Source organism: Sylvia atricapilla, chromosome 3 (genome assembly GCF_009819655.1).
Source record: "Sylvia atricapilla isolate bSylAtr1 chromosome 3, bSylAtr1.pri, whole genome shotgun sequence".
NCBI classification, from domain to species: Eukaryota; Metazoa; Chordata; class Aves; order Passeriformes; family Sylviidae; genus Sylvia; species Sylvia atricapilla.
The window spans coordinates 2606156-2622598 of record NC_089142.1 but is presented as its reverse complement, the minus strand read 5'-3'; the positions used below and the strand labels follow the sequence as shown (position 1 = coordinate 2622598).

The following is a 16443-nucleotide window of genomic DNA, read 5'->3' as shown; positions in this document are numbered from 1 at the left end:
AAAAAAAAAAATTCTGTGTAGAAGTGCTTTGATTCAGCAACTCATCACAGGGATTACTTCACTCCTCAAGTGCAATTTGTGGCAGAAAGGATTTTTTTTTTCCATCTCACACATTTCATAGAAAGGCAGGAAGGGAGTGTTTCTCAAGAGTCTCTGTGTATCCCCCGGCCAGTTCCCTCCCATGACAGCGAGATTTGGAGAAATCCAGAGACATCCACACCTGAATTTCCCTGAATATTCACCCTGCCCACACCCCTTATTTCCAACCACACACATCGAGCGCTGCTCATCCCCTTCCCCGGGCTCGGAAATAGCCGATACACAACCGAGACGCGTTTTGAGAGATTTATTAGAATTTAGATTTTTTTTTTGCAAATTTGCAAACTTTTTTTTTTTTTTTTTTTTTAATCCTCACTTTGGTGGCCGCCGCGTTCGCCTGTTTTAAAACTTGTTTTTAATCAGGCGCTCCTCGCGCCTCCCTTCCTATGCGCCGGCGGTCAGCAAAGTCCCCGCGCACGGAGGGAGGCCCCCAAGATGGCGATGCTGGCGGAGCGTGAGTGCCGATCCCGCCGGGAATGCCGCGGGAATCCTGCGGGAATGGGGACGAGCCGGTGCTCCGGGAGCGGCCTCAGACCCTCCCCACAGCTCTGCCTGAGGGGTTCGGGCCGCGCTGCCCCTTCCGATGGGTGCGGCGAGTTCCCAGGGCTGGAAAAAATGGGGATTGCGGTGCTGGGAAAGGGAGGTCTCAGTCCCCTCTCTCAGGAGACTGAGAGAGATGGGATGAAGGGTCCCTCTGCCCAGGAGATGGGGTTCGTTGTGTCGGGAAAAGGGGGGATTATGGGATGGGGAGACCTCGGGATAGCCGGGAAAAGGGTTCAGGGGCTTACGGTGTTGAAGAACTGGGGAGCTGGGAAGGGCAGGAATGGGGGGCCCCCAGTGTCCAGAAAAACGGGGGGTCTGGGAGCTGGGAGATCCAGGCCGGGGCGGTAAAAGGGGCTCAGGAGGTCCCCGATGTTGAAGAACCAGCGGGTTCGGGTCTGGGAAAGGCAGGAATTGGGGTGTGGGGGATCCCAGGGTCAAGGAAAAGGGGAGCTGGGACATCTGGGCTGAGGCAGAAAAAGAGCTTCAGTGGTCTCTGAGGGTTAAAAACAGAGGATGTGGGGTCTGGGAAAGGCAGGGAGGAGCATCCAGAGGGTCCCAGGGTTAAGGAAGAGGTGAGGTCTGGAGGCTGGGATGGACGGGAAAGGGATTCCAGGGGGATGTTGGTGCCGAATAAGGGGGTGCAGGGGGTTCTTTGTGGCGTCTATCACACCCCAGGCAGGGCAGGAGCAGTGGGAATGTCCCTTGGACACCTTTAGGGGACAGCTTGTCCTGTCAGTGGCTCGGGGCCACCTCCAGCCCAGGGTTGCAGTGGACACTCAGGGGACGTGGCAGGGCCGTGTGTTGGTGCTGGCTTTGGTGCTTGGGTCATCTCTGGGGCAGTGCTGGAGCTGAGCTCAACCTGTGCCAATCTCCAGCTTTTAGAGACCCTCCAGAGGAGGATTTGGAGGTGGGGAAGGGTCTGGAGGGGTCACATGAGGAGTGGCTGAAGGCACTGAGGTTGTTCAGCTGGAGGTCAGACATCACTGGGCTGCTGCTTCTCCTGAGGGACAGCCCCAGTCTCTGCTCCATGTGACAGGGACAGGACACAGGGAGTGGCTAGAGCTGTGCCAGGGGAATTTGGGATGGATATCAGGGAAAGGTTCTTCTCCAGAGGGTGTTGGGCAGTGGAACAGCTCCCCAGGGAATGGTGACATTCCCAAGGCTGCCAGAGCTCCAGGAGAGTTTGGACAACACTCTCAAGGATGCACAAGGTGGGATTTTTGGGGTGTCTGTGCAGGCCCAGGGCTTGGACTGGTTGATCCTGGTGGGTTCCTTCCAGCTCAGGACATCCCACGACTCTGTGACTTTTGTTCAGTTTTCCCTGATACTGGAAGCAAAGAGCTTCACTTTTGCCTCTGAGGTGATTGAGAATGTTGGCTCCTCATTTCTGACAGGGCACCCCTTACCAAGAGCTCAGGGTCTGGCGAATTTCTCTGCTGAGCTGCAGGAAATTTAGACAATACAAATAACAAATATGGTTTGCAGTGGGAAATAAAGATGGGATTTGAGGAAAACAAATCTGCATTTACACATGGAATTTTTCAGGCGTTTTGGTGTAAATTTTGGTGTCATTTTTCCAAAATTTGTTAATTATTGTAATTGAACATGTCAATCGTAGACTCATTTGGAGTAGAAGGGACCTTAAACCTCATCCAGTCCCACCCCCTGCCATGGGCAGGGACACCTTCCACTGTCCCAGGTTGCTCCAAGCTCTGTCCAGCCTGGCCTTGGACACTTCCAAGGATCCAGGGGCAGCCACAGCTTCTCTGAGGAACCTATTCCAGGGCCTCCCCACCCTCACAGGCAGGAATTCCTTCCCAGTATCCCATTTATTGCTGCCCTATGGCAGTGGGAAGCCATTCCCTGTCCCCTGTCCCTCCATCCCTTGTCCCCAGTCCCTCTCCAGCTCTCCTGGAGCCCCTTTGGGCTCTGGAAGGGGCTCTGAGCTCTCCCTGGATCCTTCTCTTCTCCAGGTGAATACCCCCAGCTCTCCCAGCCTGACTCCAGAGCCTTGTCCTTCCTGTGCTCCCAGACCATCTCTGGGCACACAGCAGAGGTTTTGGATGGAAACTTTCAGAAATTATAATTAAAAACATTCTCCCGGCATAGAATTCATTTTGGAAAAGGGATTAGTAATGGGTCTTTGCAGGTTGTAGAATATCTGAGTGAAGAACTTGAGTTGTCCATCCCTGGCACAGCTGCCCAGTGCAGTGGTGGAGTCTCCATCCCTGAAGGGGTTTAAAATTAGTGTGGATGTGGCACTTGGGGGCATGGGGCAGTGGTGGCCTTGGCAGTGCTGGGGGATGGTTGAACTTGGTGATCTCTGAGGTATTTTCCAATCTCAGCGGTACTGTGAGTCCCTAAAGAAATGAGGATTTTCTCCACTGGGTGGTGCTGCTCTCCCAGAGTTCCATCTCTGTGTGTGGCACCAGTTTTGAAGCAGCCCAGAAAATTGGTGTTAAATTAGGAGCTGAATCTTGTGCCTGGTTTCTTCTCCCACTCCAAAGACATCAGTGAACAAATTTATGTTTCTGATAAATTATTGAACTTATCAGAAATAATTAAATTATTTTAAATTAAGAAATAATTAAATACTAAATAATTACGTATTTAATTAAATAATTAAAATATTTAAATAATTAGTGGATTTTTTGTTTGTTTGGAAAGGGAAGATGATTTTATGTTTTCTGTAAATGGCATGGAGCTATTCCCGGCTTTCTTAAATACAACTCAAAAGATTAAAGAAAGTTTTTTGGGGTTTTTTTTCCTGCATCTAACTCATCCTGTTTAAAAGTCAGAGTATGTTCACCTGGCAGAAACGTGTGGATTAATCCCACAGTGTAGCTGAGAAGTTTGTAACACTTAGATTGAAAGTGCTGGGAAAGGGAAGATCTCTTAATTTCAAGGAATATTTGTGCCAGGTGCCCTCGTGCTTTGTTACCAACAACCTCCTGGGAGCAAAACATCTCAGAGGCTTCTCTCAGGGAGAGATATTCAGGAAAAGCCATAGAAATTCACTTTGCAGCTGCTCAGCTGGGGAGCATGAGGTCTGTTGGAATCCTTGAACCAGAAACTTTGAGGCTGGAAAAGATCTCCAAGACCGTCAATTCCAGCCGTCCCCCAGCACTGCCAAGGCCACCACTGAGCCAAGTCCCCAAGTGCCACATCCACGTGGCTTTGAAATCCCTCCAGGGATGAGGACTCCAGCACTGCCCTGGGCAGCCTGTTCCCATGTCTGATCACCTTTTTCGTGAAGAATGTTTTCCCTCACGTCCAATCCAAACCTCCCCTGGCACAACTTGAGGCCATTTCCTCTCACCCTGTTCTTTGGGGAAAGAGTCTGACCCACCCCTGGCTGTCCCCTCCTGTCAGGGACCTGTGCAGAGCCACAAGGTCACCCCTGAGCCTCCTTTTCTCCAGGCTGAGCCCTGTGGCTCTCCATGGGGCAGCAGGGAATCCCAGTTTGTTTGGAAGTTTAAAATCACAGACCACAGTGATCTGCCATCTTTTCTTGGCAGCACTTGCAGAGTTTGGAGGAGTTGCTGCTCTCAGGGTTTCCTGGCGGGAATAATCACAGAATCCCAGGATGGTTTGGGGTGAGAAGGGACCTTAAAGGTCATCCCATTCCACCCCCTGCCACTAACAGGGACAAGCTTCCACTATCCCAGGTTGCTCCAAGTCCCATCCAGCCTGGCCTTGGACACTTCCAGGGGCAGCCCCTGAGGTTAATAAGTTGTTTCCTGTAGAGAAGTGAACCAGGCAAAGGTTGGATTCCCCTCACAGCCCTCAGGCCTTTCACCCACTGCAAAAACTGTTTGGAGACTGTTTGGAGCTTCAAAGTTTCGGAAGTGTGTTAAAAAAAGCGCCCCCACCTTGAATTCTGACAGGCTTAGTTCCTTAAAAATGAAACAAAACTGGGCAAAAAATGAGTCCAACATCCCTGTTAATAATTCAGTCCCTCTGGCCCAAATCCCAAATCTTGTCTTTTAGGGAACGATGACTTCCTGATTACATTGAAAACACCTCGTTGGATTTGGCTTCTCCCTTGCCTTTGTGTGGCCTTGGGTTAACGGGTCATTTTTGATCCAGCGTTTCCCATGGTGTTTGATGAAGTTTGTGATCTTCCTGCCTCCCATTCTTTGTTTGTCTTGTTTATTTAGGTTCTCTTCCTGCCTGGGCTTAGGTGCACGCTTCAAGTGACTGGTTAGCTGGGCTGGCTGCTCTTCCTTGATTTCAAGGAAGCTGTTCCTGGTGGGAAAGGCAACATGTGGGTCTGGGAATCTGTAATTTCTTCAGGAATCCACATAGGACAAAGGAGCCTTGATTCTCCTTTGGATCTCTTAACTCCTGCAGTAAATTTCTGGCAGCTTTTCAGTTTCCCCATAAAGCGTTTTTGAGAAATCCCAAGAGCTGAAATCCCACAGGTTTGTGTCCTGTCATTCCCTTTCTCTGTTCACTTACACTGGATTTTTGATTTGGCTTTTGTTAGGAAGGCAAATATTAAAAATTTCTGGGTTCTGGTTGAAGGGAAGCCCGGAGAATTGATTTTGTCCAGACCTGGGAAAGCAGCAGCATCATCTCCTCCCCTGTAGATTCCATGTTGAAACCAGATGTAAAATAAAATTGGAATAAATATGGAATTTACACCTAAATGGTAATCCTTAAAGCCTTCCCTGAACTGCAGCCCATCCTGAGGGACAGCAACTTCCGTAGCAATCCTACTTTGGCATCTTCCCATTAATAATTAATATTTTCACTGGGCTTTTATTATTGTTGTTGAATTTTTTGTTCAGTACAATTAACCCCCAAAATGCACTCAGTCTGGCATAAGTTCTGGAGGGGTTTTTTTTTGTTGTAATGAAGAGCTTTGTTTGAAGTGATTCAATACCAAGAGCTCTCTGGGAATGCCAATGGAGCCTGTTTGAATTTTCCCTTCCTGCTGCAGCCCGGAGAAAGCAAAAGTGGTCTGTGGATCCACGGAACAGCGCTTGGAGCAACGATGACACCAAGTTTGGCCAGAAGATGCTGGAAAAGATGGGCTGGTCCAAAGGAAAGGTAGGATCTAAAAGGGAATTGTGTAGCTGAAGGTTCTAAAATTGCCAGCGTATTCTCCTTTGATTTATCTTCGTAAGTGCACAAGAGGATTTGAGCAGTGATAGATTTCTGCAGTTCGTTACAAAGTCTTGTTAGTGCCTCTCCTGCTTTCCAGTTTCTCTCCATTCTTTGACAATTTAAATTCCCAAGTGAGCAGGAGTTGGAGCATTAAATCAGTTCAAAGGTTTTAAGCTGCCCTTAAACCCTCAATTCACTCCCTGTTTTTGATACTCTTTAAAGCAGCTCCAGGACCTGCTTTAGTCTTTCACCTGGTTTTAAGATTATTTTTCTGATCTGTTCCTTGAACCCCCAAAATGCTGTGAGCTATGTCCTTTCCTAGCTCCAGCCAGGACCTGTGGGTGAGGGGACTGGTTTCTGGCACTAATAAAAACCTCCAGGTCAGCACAGACACCTGCAAACTGCAGGTTTAATTCCACAGAGGTGCCTCAGCAAAGCTGAGATTTGGGGCTGCACATTGGGCTGTTTAATGATAAGAATCCCCACAAAACCTCCACTACCTTTAATTATTCTTCTAGATTTCTTCTTCCAGACTTTCCTTAAAAGGCATAAAATTAGGATCGTTCTCTGTAAATGCCTTAAAACCCATTTTTGGATTTACAATGTTGCCTCAGTTGTCTCACAATGTTACCCACTAGAAATACTGGATCTTCCTTGCCAGCAGTTGTACAAGAAGGATTTGTTGTCTCCATTCCATTACAAACTTGGACAAATGGAACTTTCCCTTGATCAAATTAAGGGGCAAAAGCCAATCTGGGCAATGAAATGAGGCTGCTTAACACCAGTCCTGTAATTGGTTGTACTGGATTTGGGTCAGGGAAGGATGTGTGGCCAAGTGTCCTGCTTGTTTCCATACTTTTTGGTCAGCAGAAGTTTCAAGGCAGATTTTCCAGCCCGTGGACCAAATCAACTCTTTCTTGTTTGTAATAGCAACAGCCTTTTTCAAATAGTCCTCATCCCTTCAAATATTTGATATCCCAGGATGTGTCTGCTGAGCTTCTCTCCACTGCAGCATCACATAAATGTTTAACACATTTGGCTGATGATTTGTGACAGATGAGGCATAAAGCAGGTAAATATCAGGAAAAAAAGTTTTAAACCCAAATCTTTGCCTTTTGGTTTTTTAGCCTTGACTGCAGAGTTGAGAAAGATAACCCTGGGCCTGAATATTGCTTCATATTAAACAACCTCAAAGTTGTTTGCTCCGATGTTTTTATCCACTTACGAGGTGGAAGGAGTTGTGAATGTCCTGCTGGCTCCAGTCTGCTTCTTCCCTGCTCCTCCCTGCTCTCCTCCCATAGAAATTTGGTCTGGGTTGTGTGTTCCGTGTGGATCTGCCTTGCTCCCATTACCCTTCCCAGACACAGAGACATTTTTGGGGAGAGGCACGTTCTTCTTATGCAGTGTCTTGTTTAAAAGCTGTAAACACTTTGGGTTTGCTTGGGAATGTCAGGTGATTTGCTGATTAATCACCCAACTACTTAATGTTGTTGCTATTTTAGTGTTTATAATGCTTTGCTGGAGGCTTAAGTAGTGAATTTAAAAAACATTGTGTGGTAATGCCTGTGAATGAATTCAGCTACATGCAGGCAAATTAATAGGAAGTTGTGATTTCCTTATGAACTGTCTTTAAGTCCAAAAGCTCTAATTGCTGCTGTAAAATCCTTACATTTTTACCCTCAAATCCTCCTTAGGGGCTCGGGGCTCAGGAGCAAGGAAATCCAGAACACATCAGGGTTAAGGTGAAAAACGACGTGCTGGGATTGGGAGCTACCATCAACCACGAGGTGAGCACAAGGCCCAGGGCAGGGAATGGATCCCATTTCAGCAAAAGCACAATTATCTGAATGGAATATCAGTGAAATGTGTTGGAATTTGGTACATGGTGGTAGCATGTGCCAAACAGGATTGTTTAGGACTTTCCAAGAGAGCCCATTTAATTTCATTTCAGTTTGAGGTGACTGCAGGAGTGGGCTTGCTGTCACCACCTGTGGAGCTTCCCAGGGTTCCTCCCACCAACAAGGATTGGATATAATCAATTAACTTACTTCCAAGAGTCTTAATATCTGTTTTGTAAAACTTGTGTTAGTTCTGAAGACTTCTGCCTTGTGATGTTCATGTGGGTGATATTTACAGGACAACTGGATTGCTCATCAGGATGACTTCAACCAGCTCCTGGCTGAGCTGAATAACTGCCATGGACAGGGTGAAACAGGTAGGTTCATGCTTGGCTCAATCAGATGTTGAAAGCTCAGAAGAGTTTCCATTCTGTATCTTTAAAAAGTTCCTGAGGCCCAGTTTGTGATGCAAGTAACACCTTTGATAAGGTTGAGAACTCCTTGTTCTTGCCCAGAATCACTGGGAGCCAAAGGATGTGTTGCTATCCATGACGATGGGTTTGTGGATCTCAGTGGATCAGTTTTGCTCTCAGGTCTCAAAGAAAGACTTTCTTGAGGAAAGAAAACATAAAATGCTAAACATGTTTATTTCATCCAGGATCACAAATATTTGAGATACTTCCTCTGGGCTGTACCTAGAGGAACATTTATTTCTTTATAAAGCACCCAGAATCTGTCTGAAGGTTCACAGCCATCACTCAGCACTGCAATGCTTTGCCTTCCTTTTGCTGATGAACTGTCACACTTGGCTTCCATGCTCCAGTGGCTTCTTAAATGCCTCCTTTTCCTGTCCTTGGAGAGCTACTCCATAGCTTTTGCCTCAGAGTTCTGCATCTCTGCTTTGAGTGTGGCATGAAGTGATTTTTGTAGCCCTGGTGTTGAGCACACAAGTGGGGAAACTTTCTCAAAAGGGCTATTTTTAAAGTCTTCTATTTTTGAAAAGCTTCTTACAAACTGACCTTGCTTTGTGAAAATTAAGTTAGGAAGTCATGGTGGGTGTGAGCTTAGAGAAAGTTTATCAAGTGATTTATCAAGTGATTTATCATCTCTCCTTTAGATAAATGCAGTTTAGACTCTGATTTTGTATCTGAACACCTCTCTGGAATGTTGTTAAACCAAGGGCTCCAGCTTGGACACAGCCTGTCCTTGTGCTGCTGGAGCAGAATTGTCAGATTAGTGAATTTGGCAATTCTTCATTCATTCATTCTTAACCTTTGAGCACTGAAGGATTTCTAGGAGAGAAAATGTAAAAAAAAAAAGAGGAGGAAAATCAGTTAGCAAGGAAGTTTTCTAATCCTGGGGAACTAGGATTAAAGTTCTGAGCTTGATACCTCAAAACACCTTTTTTGCCTTGCTGTGCAATTTGTCCTTGTGAAATCATGAGGCCACCCAGGACTCGGTGCTGTCACTCAGCTCCTGGAGAGGCAGGAGAGCATTTCATGGGGAAATTCCAAAAGTTCCTTTCTCTCTTCACAACTAAATCCTGCCCAAGTTGCAACTTGAGCCCCTGGAAGATCAGGGAGGTGTAACTGGTGGGAAACCTGCAGACTGATGAGCAGAGAGCTGAAATGACTTGCCCAGGGCCACGGTGAGTCAGCAGAGGCAGGTTCAGGGAGCAAGGCTTGGTCCTAAGCTCTGCACTCTTCCCTGGGTCATCTCATGCAAAGTGACCCTTGAAAACTCACATTTCTCCCCGTTTCACTCAGTTCTTTTGGTTCTTTTGGGAGCTGGGACAAGTTTTCAATCACTGAGAACAAATTTGGGTGCACCTTGAAAATTCCAGGTCAGAGTCACATTTGGTGATTTACATAAAAGGCATCGCTCTGAAACTTGTTTTTTTGGCAATTGTTGAAGCTGGCAAAACTCATCCAGAAAAAACTCTGCCTGCAGCTGTGCTGCAGGAGCAAATGTTACTTTATTGGCCATCCTCCAGTTCCAAACTGCATTAAAAGTCAGCTGAAAAAACTTCATTGTTCTTAAAGAACTGGTGCAGTTGCCAGAGCTGGATTGCAATCAGAGGTTGGAAAGGAAGGGCCCCGTGGGGGTTGATGCCACCATTCAAATACCCTCAGTGTCTGCAGCTTTAGCTGTCTTTTCCTTTTGGTTATTTTTTTTTTAACTTTTTTTTTTTCCCCTAGCTGAGCACCCAGTGGGGGCAGGTTTAGATTAGATTAAATATTAGGAAAAAATTCATCCACTGGTGGGAGGCCCTGGCACAGGTTTCCCAGAGAAGCTGTGGCTGCCCTTGGATCCCTGAAAGTGTCCAAGGCCAGGCTGGACAGGGCTTGGAGCAACCTGAGATAGTGGAAGGGAGTTGAGACTCCATGGTCTTTTCCCACCCAAACCATTTTATACTTCCTGGCTCTTTTGCTGGGATCCTCAGTGATGATGACTGTCCCTTTCCTGAGGATAAAAAGTGGGAACAACACCCTGGCTGTGCTTTGGCACCTGCACCTCAATCACATTTGCTGCAGAAATGGCACTTTGGTGGCTTTATTGCTCCCACTAAATTGCTTTCAAAACCACAGTAAACATTCCTGCAGCACTTGCTCAGTTTGTCAGATGATTTTCCAGTCCCTGGAAGACACAGGGATGTATTTTCCTGCCCACTGCAAGTGCCAGCACGTTCAGTAGTGAAATTCCTCCCTGCAGGCACGAGGCGGTGCTGCTGCCCCTCTCCCTGTAGGAATAACGTGGAGAAGGAATGCTCTGTGTAATGCTCCTTTTGCTACCAGGAGGTTGGAAACCAGACTCAAAAGTGCTGCATCGCTGTCAGGATATTTTAGTTCTGATCTTTACTTTCCCCACAGACCCTTTTTATTGAGGATTTTTTTGTTAAAAACTGGATTTGCTGGTCCTTTTCCCTTTAGTGTGGGAGTGGGAGAGTGGATCTCAGCCTGCTGGCCCTCAGCTCTCCCACTGCAGGCTGAGGATTTCAGTTTTAGCTCACGATTCATCAGGTGGCAGTGCCTATCAAGCAGGGAAGTGCTGAAATTCCAGTGTCAGAAAAGCTTGGGCAGCAGAGCTTCCCAGGGTGGGATCATATAAAAAAGGTGACTCAACGTGGCCCTGGGGGCATGGGTTGATTTCCCTACCCATCCCACAGGGAGGAAAAAAAACCACCTCGCCATAGCAACCTCCTGTGGAATTACAGAGCAGAGATTTCTGTGGTGCCTCTTTTCAGGAGTAAGGCAGCAATTAACTGTTCAACAGGTGAATTCTCTCTCTCTCTCTGGCAACATTTTGTAAATTAACAGGCTCCTGTGGCTGCAGAGAGAACATTTGTACCCCTAAAATAACCTGGCACAGCACAGGAACGTGATCCTTGTGCTTTTAAATAGTGAGGTTAATCCTTCACGTGGCTTTAACCTGCTCACAGTCTCCCAAAGTACTCCTGAGTGGCTCTGGGACTGAGCCAGCCCCAGAGACCATTCCCAGAGGACAGTTTAGATGCAGTCCCTCTTCTGGAAGCCTGGAAAATGAGATAATAAGGATGTGGCAATTTGTTCTAGCTGACCTCAGGGACAGAAAAGCTTTGTCACCATTTAGTTTCCTTACACAGATGTATCAGCTTATGTCCAAATAAAGGTCTTTTGTGTAGGGTTAGAAATTAAAATCCTGTAGGGAGGATTCCCCACTTTTTCTTTCTGCTCAATCAGTATTTTATTTCCTACTCTTTCTCAGATTCTGGTGCTGGAGATACTTTATGAGGAACAGCACTATTGTTATTTTCTTACCACGGAGATGGATTTGCCTTTGATGTGGAGTACCTGTATCTGCCTTTTCAGATTACACTGGATTGGCAATGGGAAAGAAAGGGAATGGGACAAAAAAAAAAAAATCAAGCATTGACATATTTCAGAAAAAAACTTAGAATGCTTCCTTCAGTAATACTTTTTGTTATGTTGTTGACTGGATTTTGAGAAAGTTAATTACGCTGATGTTTGAATTTGGTGCTTAAGTGCCTCTGACAGAGCTGGACCCTGTTTGCTTGGGGTTTTTTTTTTTTTTTTTTAGAGTCCTCAGTGAAAAAGCAGAAAAAGACATTCAGCCTTGAAGAAAAATCCAAATCTTCCAAGAAACGTGTCCATTATATGAAGTTTGCCAAAGGTAAGTGGAGTTTTGTTGTTTCATAAGCCCTGGGCAAGATTAAAACAAACCCTGCTGAAGGTGATCTGTTGCCTCATGGAGTCTAAATTTGCCAAGTAAAACCTGGGTTTAAAACCCCCTGCAGCTACTTGCTTAAAGCTCTAATGTGCTGCTCCTCTTTATTTTGGGCAATTTTGGATGGCCTTAGGCTGCTGATGTTGGGAATAAAAGAATTCCTTAGTGAAGGAGCTGAATAAAGGAGCAGTGAATATTCCAAGCAGTGGAGGCATGGGATGGGAGCAGGAGGCAGAGGTGAGGTGGGAGTGACTTGGGCATGTGCGTGGCACTAACCCTGCAATCCCCAGTAACCCCTGCTCAGAGATCATGTGGATGAGATCAGGGATCAGATTAAACCTGCATGAAGGAAGAGGAAAGCCCTCTTACATCCACCAGGTGCTTTATGCGATAAATTAGGGCAGCCAGAAAAACTCTTCATCAAGAACTTGTGGAGTTTAGTAGTTTCTTTCTTTCTTAGAGTGCTGACATTATTTCAGTCAAGTTGTGGCCCTTGACAGTTGTCCAGTCCTTTCCCTTTTGCTCTGCTCCCCTTTCACACCATGTGTGCCCGTTTCAGGGCAAGGATAGGATCAGTTTCCACTAATGGCTGATTTATTAAACTGAAAGCTCTGTGTATTGTTTTCTGACAGCAAATGCCTCTGCTAAAACAGAGCTAATTGATATCTGAGTGGAGGCCAGATTTTCATATCAGGGTTTGGGATTTTTGGTGAAATAATTCAACCTTGAAGTCCGAGCTGTTAACATGAGCCTGCCACTTTATGACATTAAACAATTAAATTGGTTCAGGGCTCACAAGTACAGAGGCCGTGGCCTGTTTGAGCAAAGAGGATTTATTTTGATTTGGATTTAACCTTTTACTAAATATAGAGGGGGAAAAAAGTGTCTTTTGAGCATGTAAAATACAGCTCAAGCCTTTCATATTCACAATATCCCTGATTTGTTTGGTCACATTTCCACAAGGCAGCCCCTCATTTGCTTGTACCCTCTGTGGCCTGACACAGGGAAATCGTCCTTTTTCAGGGAAAGGGGAAAAGTTATTTAAGAAAGGCTTGTGTTGTCGTGGCCCTTGTTGTTGAAGTCCAGTCCTGCTTCCTTTCAGACTAAACAAGACAAGCTGACACAAAAGCGGGAGAAGGGAACAGCGACGGCACCAAACGCGGCTTCCGCTCCCGGGGCTGGTTTGGAGCCTCGCTGCTGGAGGAGCAGCCACCCCTGGCTCTGGGAAATACACCCCAAGCTCAGATTAAAACACTGATTTCAGCTGCTTTTCGAGTAGCTGCTGCCCTGGGATGCTGCAGGAGACTGGGGCTGTCAGCTGAGTTGGTTTTCTGTTTGAGGGGGAATGAGGGATACATCCAAGGGGAGGCACAGAAAGGAAGCGTAGCCTTTAGACAGGAGCAAGAGGATTTGGGGTGTCACATTCCAAGCCCTGGCCAAGAGAAAGCTGAAAACATCCCCAGTTTTTTCCAGTGTGCTTGGACAAAGCCATTTAGAGGCGGTACAGTGAGGCAGGAGGAAGATGGGGAACACTTGCTCCTCTAGGCTGATGCACCTCTTTACCCTCCAGGGCAGTTGAGGATCCCAGGAAAAAGAAAAAGTCAGATTTGGGGTTTTTGTTTGTTTGTTTGTTTGTTTTGGGGTTTTTTTTTGACCATTACAAAATTCATTTTGAGGTCACTGATTTTGGAATCAGAAAATCCAGTGATTGAGACCCCAGCAGAGTCTGACCTGTCTGGGTTAATTTTGTTTCTTTAACTCCAGCTGGCCTTTTCCAAAAAATTTTCTGACAGAGGCAGACAATTCTCAACAACTCAACTCCTATGCTGTGGAATTGGCTAAACCTTTTCCTGTATCTCTGAATATCACATCACACCACACCCTCCTGTTTCCCCCTCCATGATCTCCATATGATATCCAGCTCACCACACAAGAATCAGATGGGAATAATGGCCCTCCTGGAAATCTTTGCTTCACCCTTGAAATGGTTTTCAGTTGGAATAACCCAGTGTGTGGCAGAGGTGGAAGTTTTGCTTTTCAGAAGCAGCATCAGAAATCGGAGAAAAGTCCCCACTGAATAAAAATGGATTTTTTTTTTTTCACTGTGTGGAGGAGCTGTAACTCCCTAATTCTGTCAGAAATGGGGAATCCCCTTAAGAATCCAAAGATCCCGATGCATACACACATTTCCTCCTGTGGACCTTCATTTAGTGGCTTTAGCATAGAACCACAGCATGGTTTGGGTTTGAAGGGGCCTTAAAGTTCATCTAATTCCAACCTCTTGCCATGGCAGGGACACCTTCCACTATCCCATGTTGCTTCAAGCCCCATCCAACCTGGACTTCCTGATTTTTGTTTGTCTCCAAGAGCAATTCCTCTCTCTCTGTGGGTCACACTGTTACCAAAATGCATCCTCAGATGTGAAGGTTTTGGGTTTTTTTCCCTCTCTTTACACCTTCCAGGTAAGGATCTCTCGATACGCACTGAACAGGACCTGTCCTGCATTTTTGGGAGAAGACAGAAGAGTGCTAAGACCCAGGTAAACAAGAATCCTCTCCTTTCTCTTGTTTCCTTGTCTATTATCCCCTATAACAAAATATCCAGATGTCTTCTGCCAATATGTTTCTTCTACTTGAAGTGCTGTGCTTGAACTGTGAGGAAATAAAGAGTAAAATTTAATTTAAAAATTTATTTAATTAAAAATATTTAATCCCTGTTTTTGTGAATTATCGTGATGTAACTTCTTTGGAGATAGGACACTCCAGTGTTTTAATTTTTTTGGTAGAAATTGTATATCACAAAGAGGATTTTTGCTTAACCTGAAAGGTCAAAGGTTGGACTCAATGCTCTCAGAGGTCTTTTCCAACCTAAATGATTCTGTGAAAGATCCATGAACATCCAAAATAAAATTGGACATTCAGTAGCAACTGGGCAGTCTCCACAAACTGCCCTTGTTTTCACAAAAAATGGGAAAGGCTGAGCAGCTGCAAAAAATTCAGAAGTGGCCTGAACAGTGATAAATATTTGATGAGAAGATCTTTCCCTTGATTTTGTGTAATGAGATCCAGGTTTGGACCAGCTTTTATTTTATTTATATGTTCATTAGCATTTTGTACTTGCAGACACAGACCAGCTCTATCAGTGGATAAAATAACTGTGACACGACCAACATATCCAGAGAAATTCTTTGGAAAAACAAACATCTGGAAAAGCACAAATGAATGTATTGCAGGAATTGCCCTGTTGGTTCCAAGTTCTTGGAAATACCTGGTTTTAGGGGGAAGATGGGGCTTGAAATGGAGTGGAAATTTCTGGAATACCCTGTAATGTTTGACACCTTGCTCCTTGTGCTCTTGGAAGTCATTGTGGAACTTCACTGCAGATCACTGGGGGCTGAAATAAGGATTTGGGAACTTCCAGTCGGTGAGAGCTGTTGGAGCTCTCACATCCAGTGAGTAAACTCGTACCAGGGAGCCCTGTTGGTTCTGATCACCAAAATATGCCCTGGATCTTCTCCTTGGCTCCCTTGCTGTCATATCAGTGGCAAGCAGGACAAACTGGGATTTAAAGCAGGTCAGCACTGCTGGGGGTTGAGGGAGTAGATTTTGCTCACTCATGAGTTGTCTCAGGTAGCTGGTATTGTTTTCTCTCTATGTTCTACAATCTTCTGAAATTCAGAGTTGAAAAGTTGCTTCTTCTGGGACTTTTTCCTGCAGAACATTTGCTATTTTGTGGATGAACACTGCAGATTACCTGGATTTTATTACCTGCAGATTTTATGAAGGGTGTTTAAGTTTGTGCATGTTTTTGCCAATCCCTTGACAGTTGCAGTGCTTGGCTGATGGCTGCTGTGCAGATTTCCTGAAATGGTTCAAGCTTCTGGCAGAAAAGTCACAGACTGTGCACCCAGATTTCCCCATGCAAATCCAGGCAGGAGGGAACAGAATTTGGAGCTGCATTTGTTGTCTCCTGGCTGCTGCTGAGCAACCTGAGGGGGAGGAAGCCAGAGGCAGCACAGTGGCTTCCTTCAGATCCCCCTTCTCCTTCTCTTCATGGATCAGAGATCTGTGGAGTTTGCACAGAACAGAAGTGCATTGCTCAGGCCCCTCCAGCTCTGAGCAGTTTCATTGCACTGCACCCATGAACTCTTGTGATCCCTTCCCATCATGTTCCAGAGCCTGGTCCTTAAGGTGGCACAAAGGGAAGTGTCCCATGAGGTTTTGCAGGAGTTCTCTGTGTTTGCCTTCTGGTTTGAAATCCCTGAGCTCTGGGCATTTCTCTGCTGTGGCTCAGAGCTCACTGCAGGAGCAGGGAGGTGCTGCCATTCTCCAGAAACTGAGTTGTTCCTACACAGAGATGAGGTAGGAAAAGCCCTGGTGCCCAGCAGAGCCCTGGGTTTACCTGCAGGTTGTGGTAGGCTCCAGTTCCTTTCAAATTTCTGCTCCTGCAAGCCTGGGCTGGTTTCCCTGGTCACGGGATAAAGATTTCCATACTTCCATAGGAGCCAGAACTCCTCTCCATGAATCTGATTGCAGGTTCCCAGCTGTGGGTGCAATGGAGATGATCCATGGAACTGCCCCCATTGATCCTGGAAAAGCTGGAGCAGTGGCCTGTTGCTGTTAGGGAC

The 16443-nt window shown here is 46.0% G+C and overlaps 1 protein-coding gene across 2 annotated transcripts in view; it reads left to right on the top strand.

Moving 5' to 3' along the window:
• Positions 1 to 450: 450 nt before the first annotated feature.
• The window catches only part of PINX1 (PIN2 (TERF1) interacting telomerase inhibitor 1), a 59925-nt gene continuing 43932 nt past the window's right edge, over positions 451 to 16443 (top strand). The window contains exons 1-6 of one of the 2 annotated variants that reach the window (XM_066314614.1): positions 451 to 553; positions 5588 to 5697; positions 7449 to 7541; positions 7891 to 7969; positions 11670 to 11762; positions 14279 to 14355. In XM_066314614.1, coding sequence (XP_066170711.1) covers positions 535 to 553; positions 5588 to 5697; positions 7449 to 7541; positions 7891 to 7969; positions 11670 to 11762; positions 14279 to 14355 — 471 coding nt within the window. In that variant the 5' untranslated portion in view covers positions 451 to 534. Of the gene's footprint in view, positions 554 to 5049; positions 5067 to 5587; positions 5698 to 7448; positions 7542 to 7890; positions 7970 to 11669; positions 11763 to 14278; positions 14356 to 16443 lie in introns of those variants that run through there. The other variant, XM_066314615.1, reaches the window with a different exon arrangement.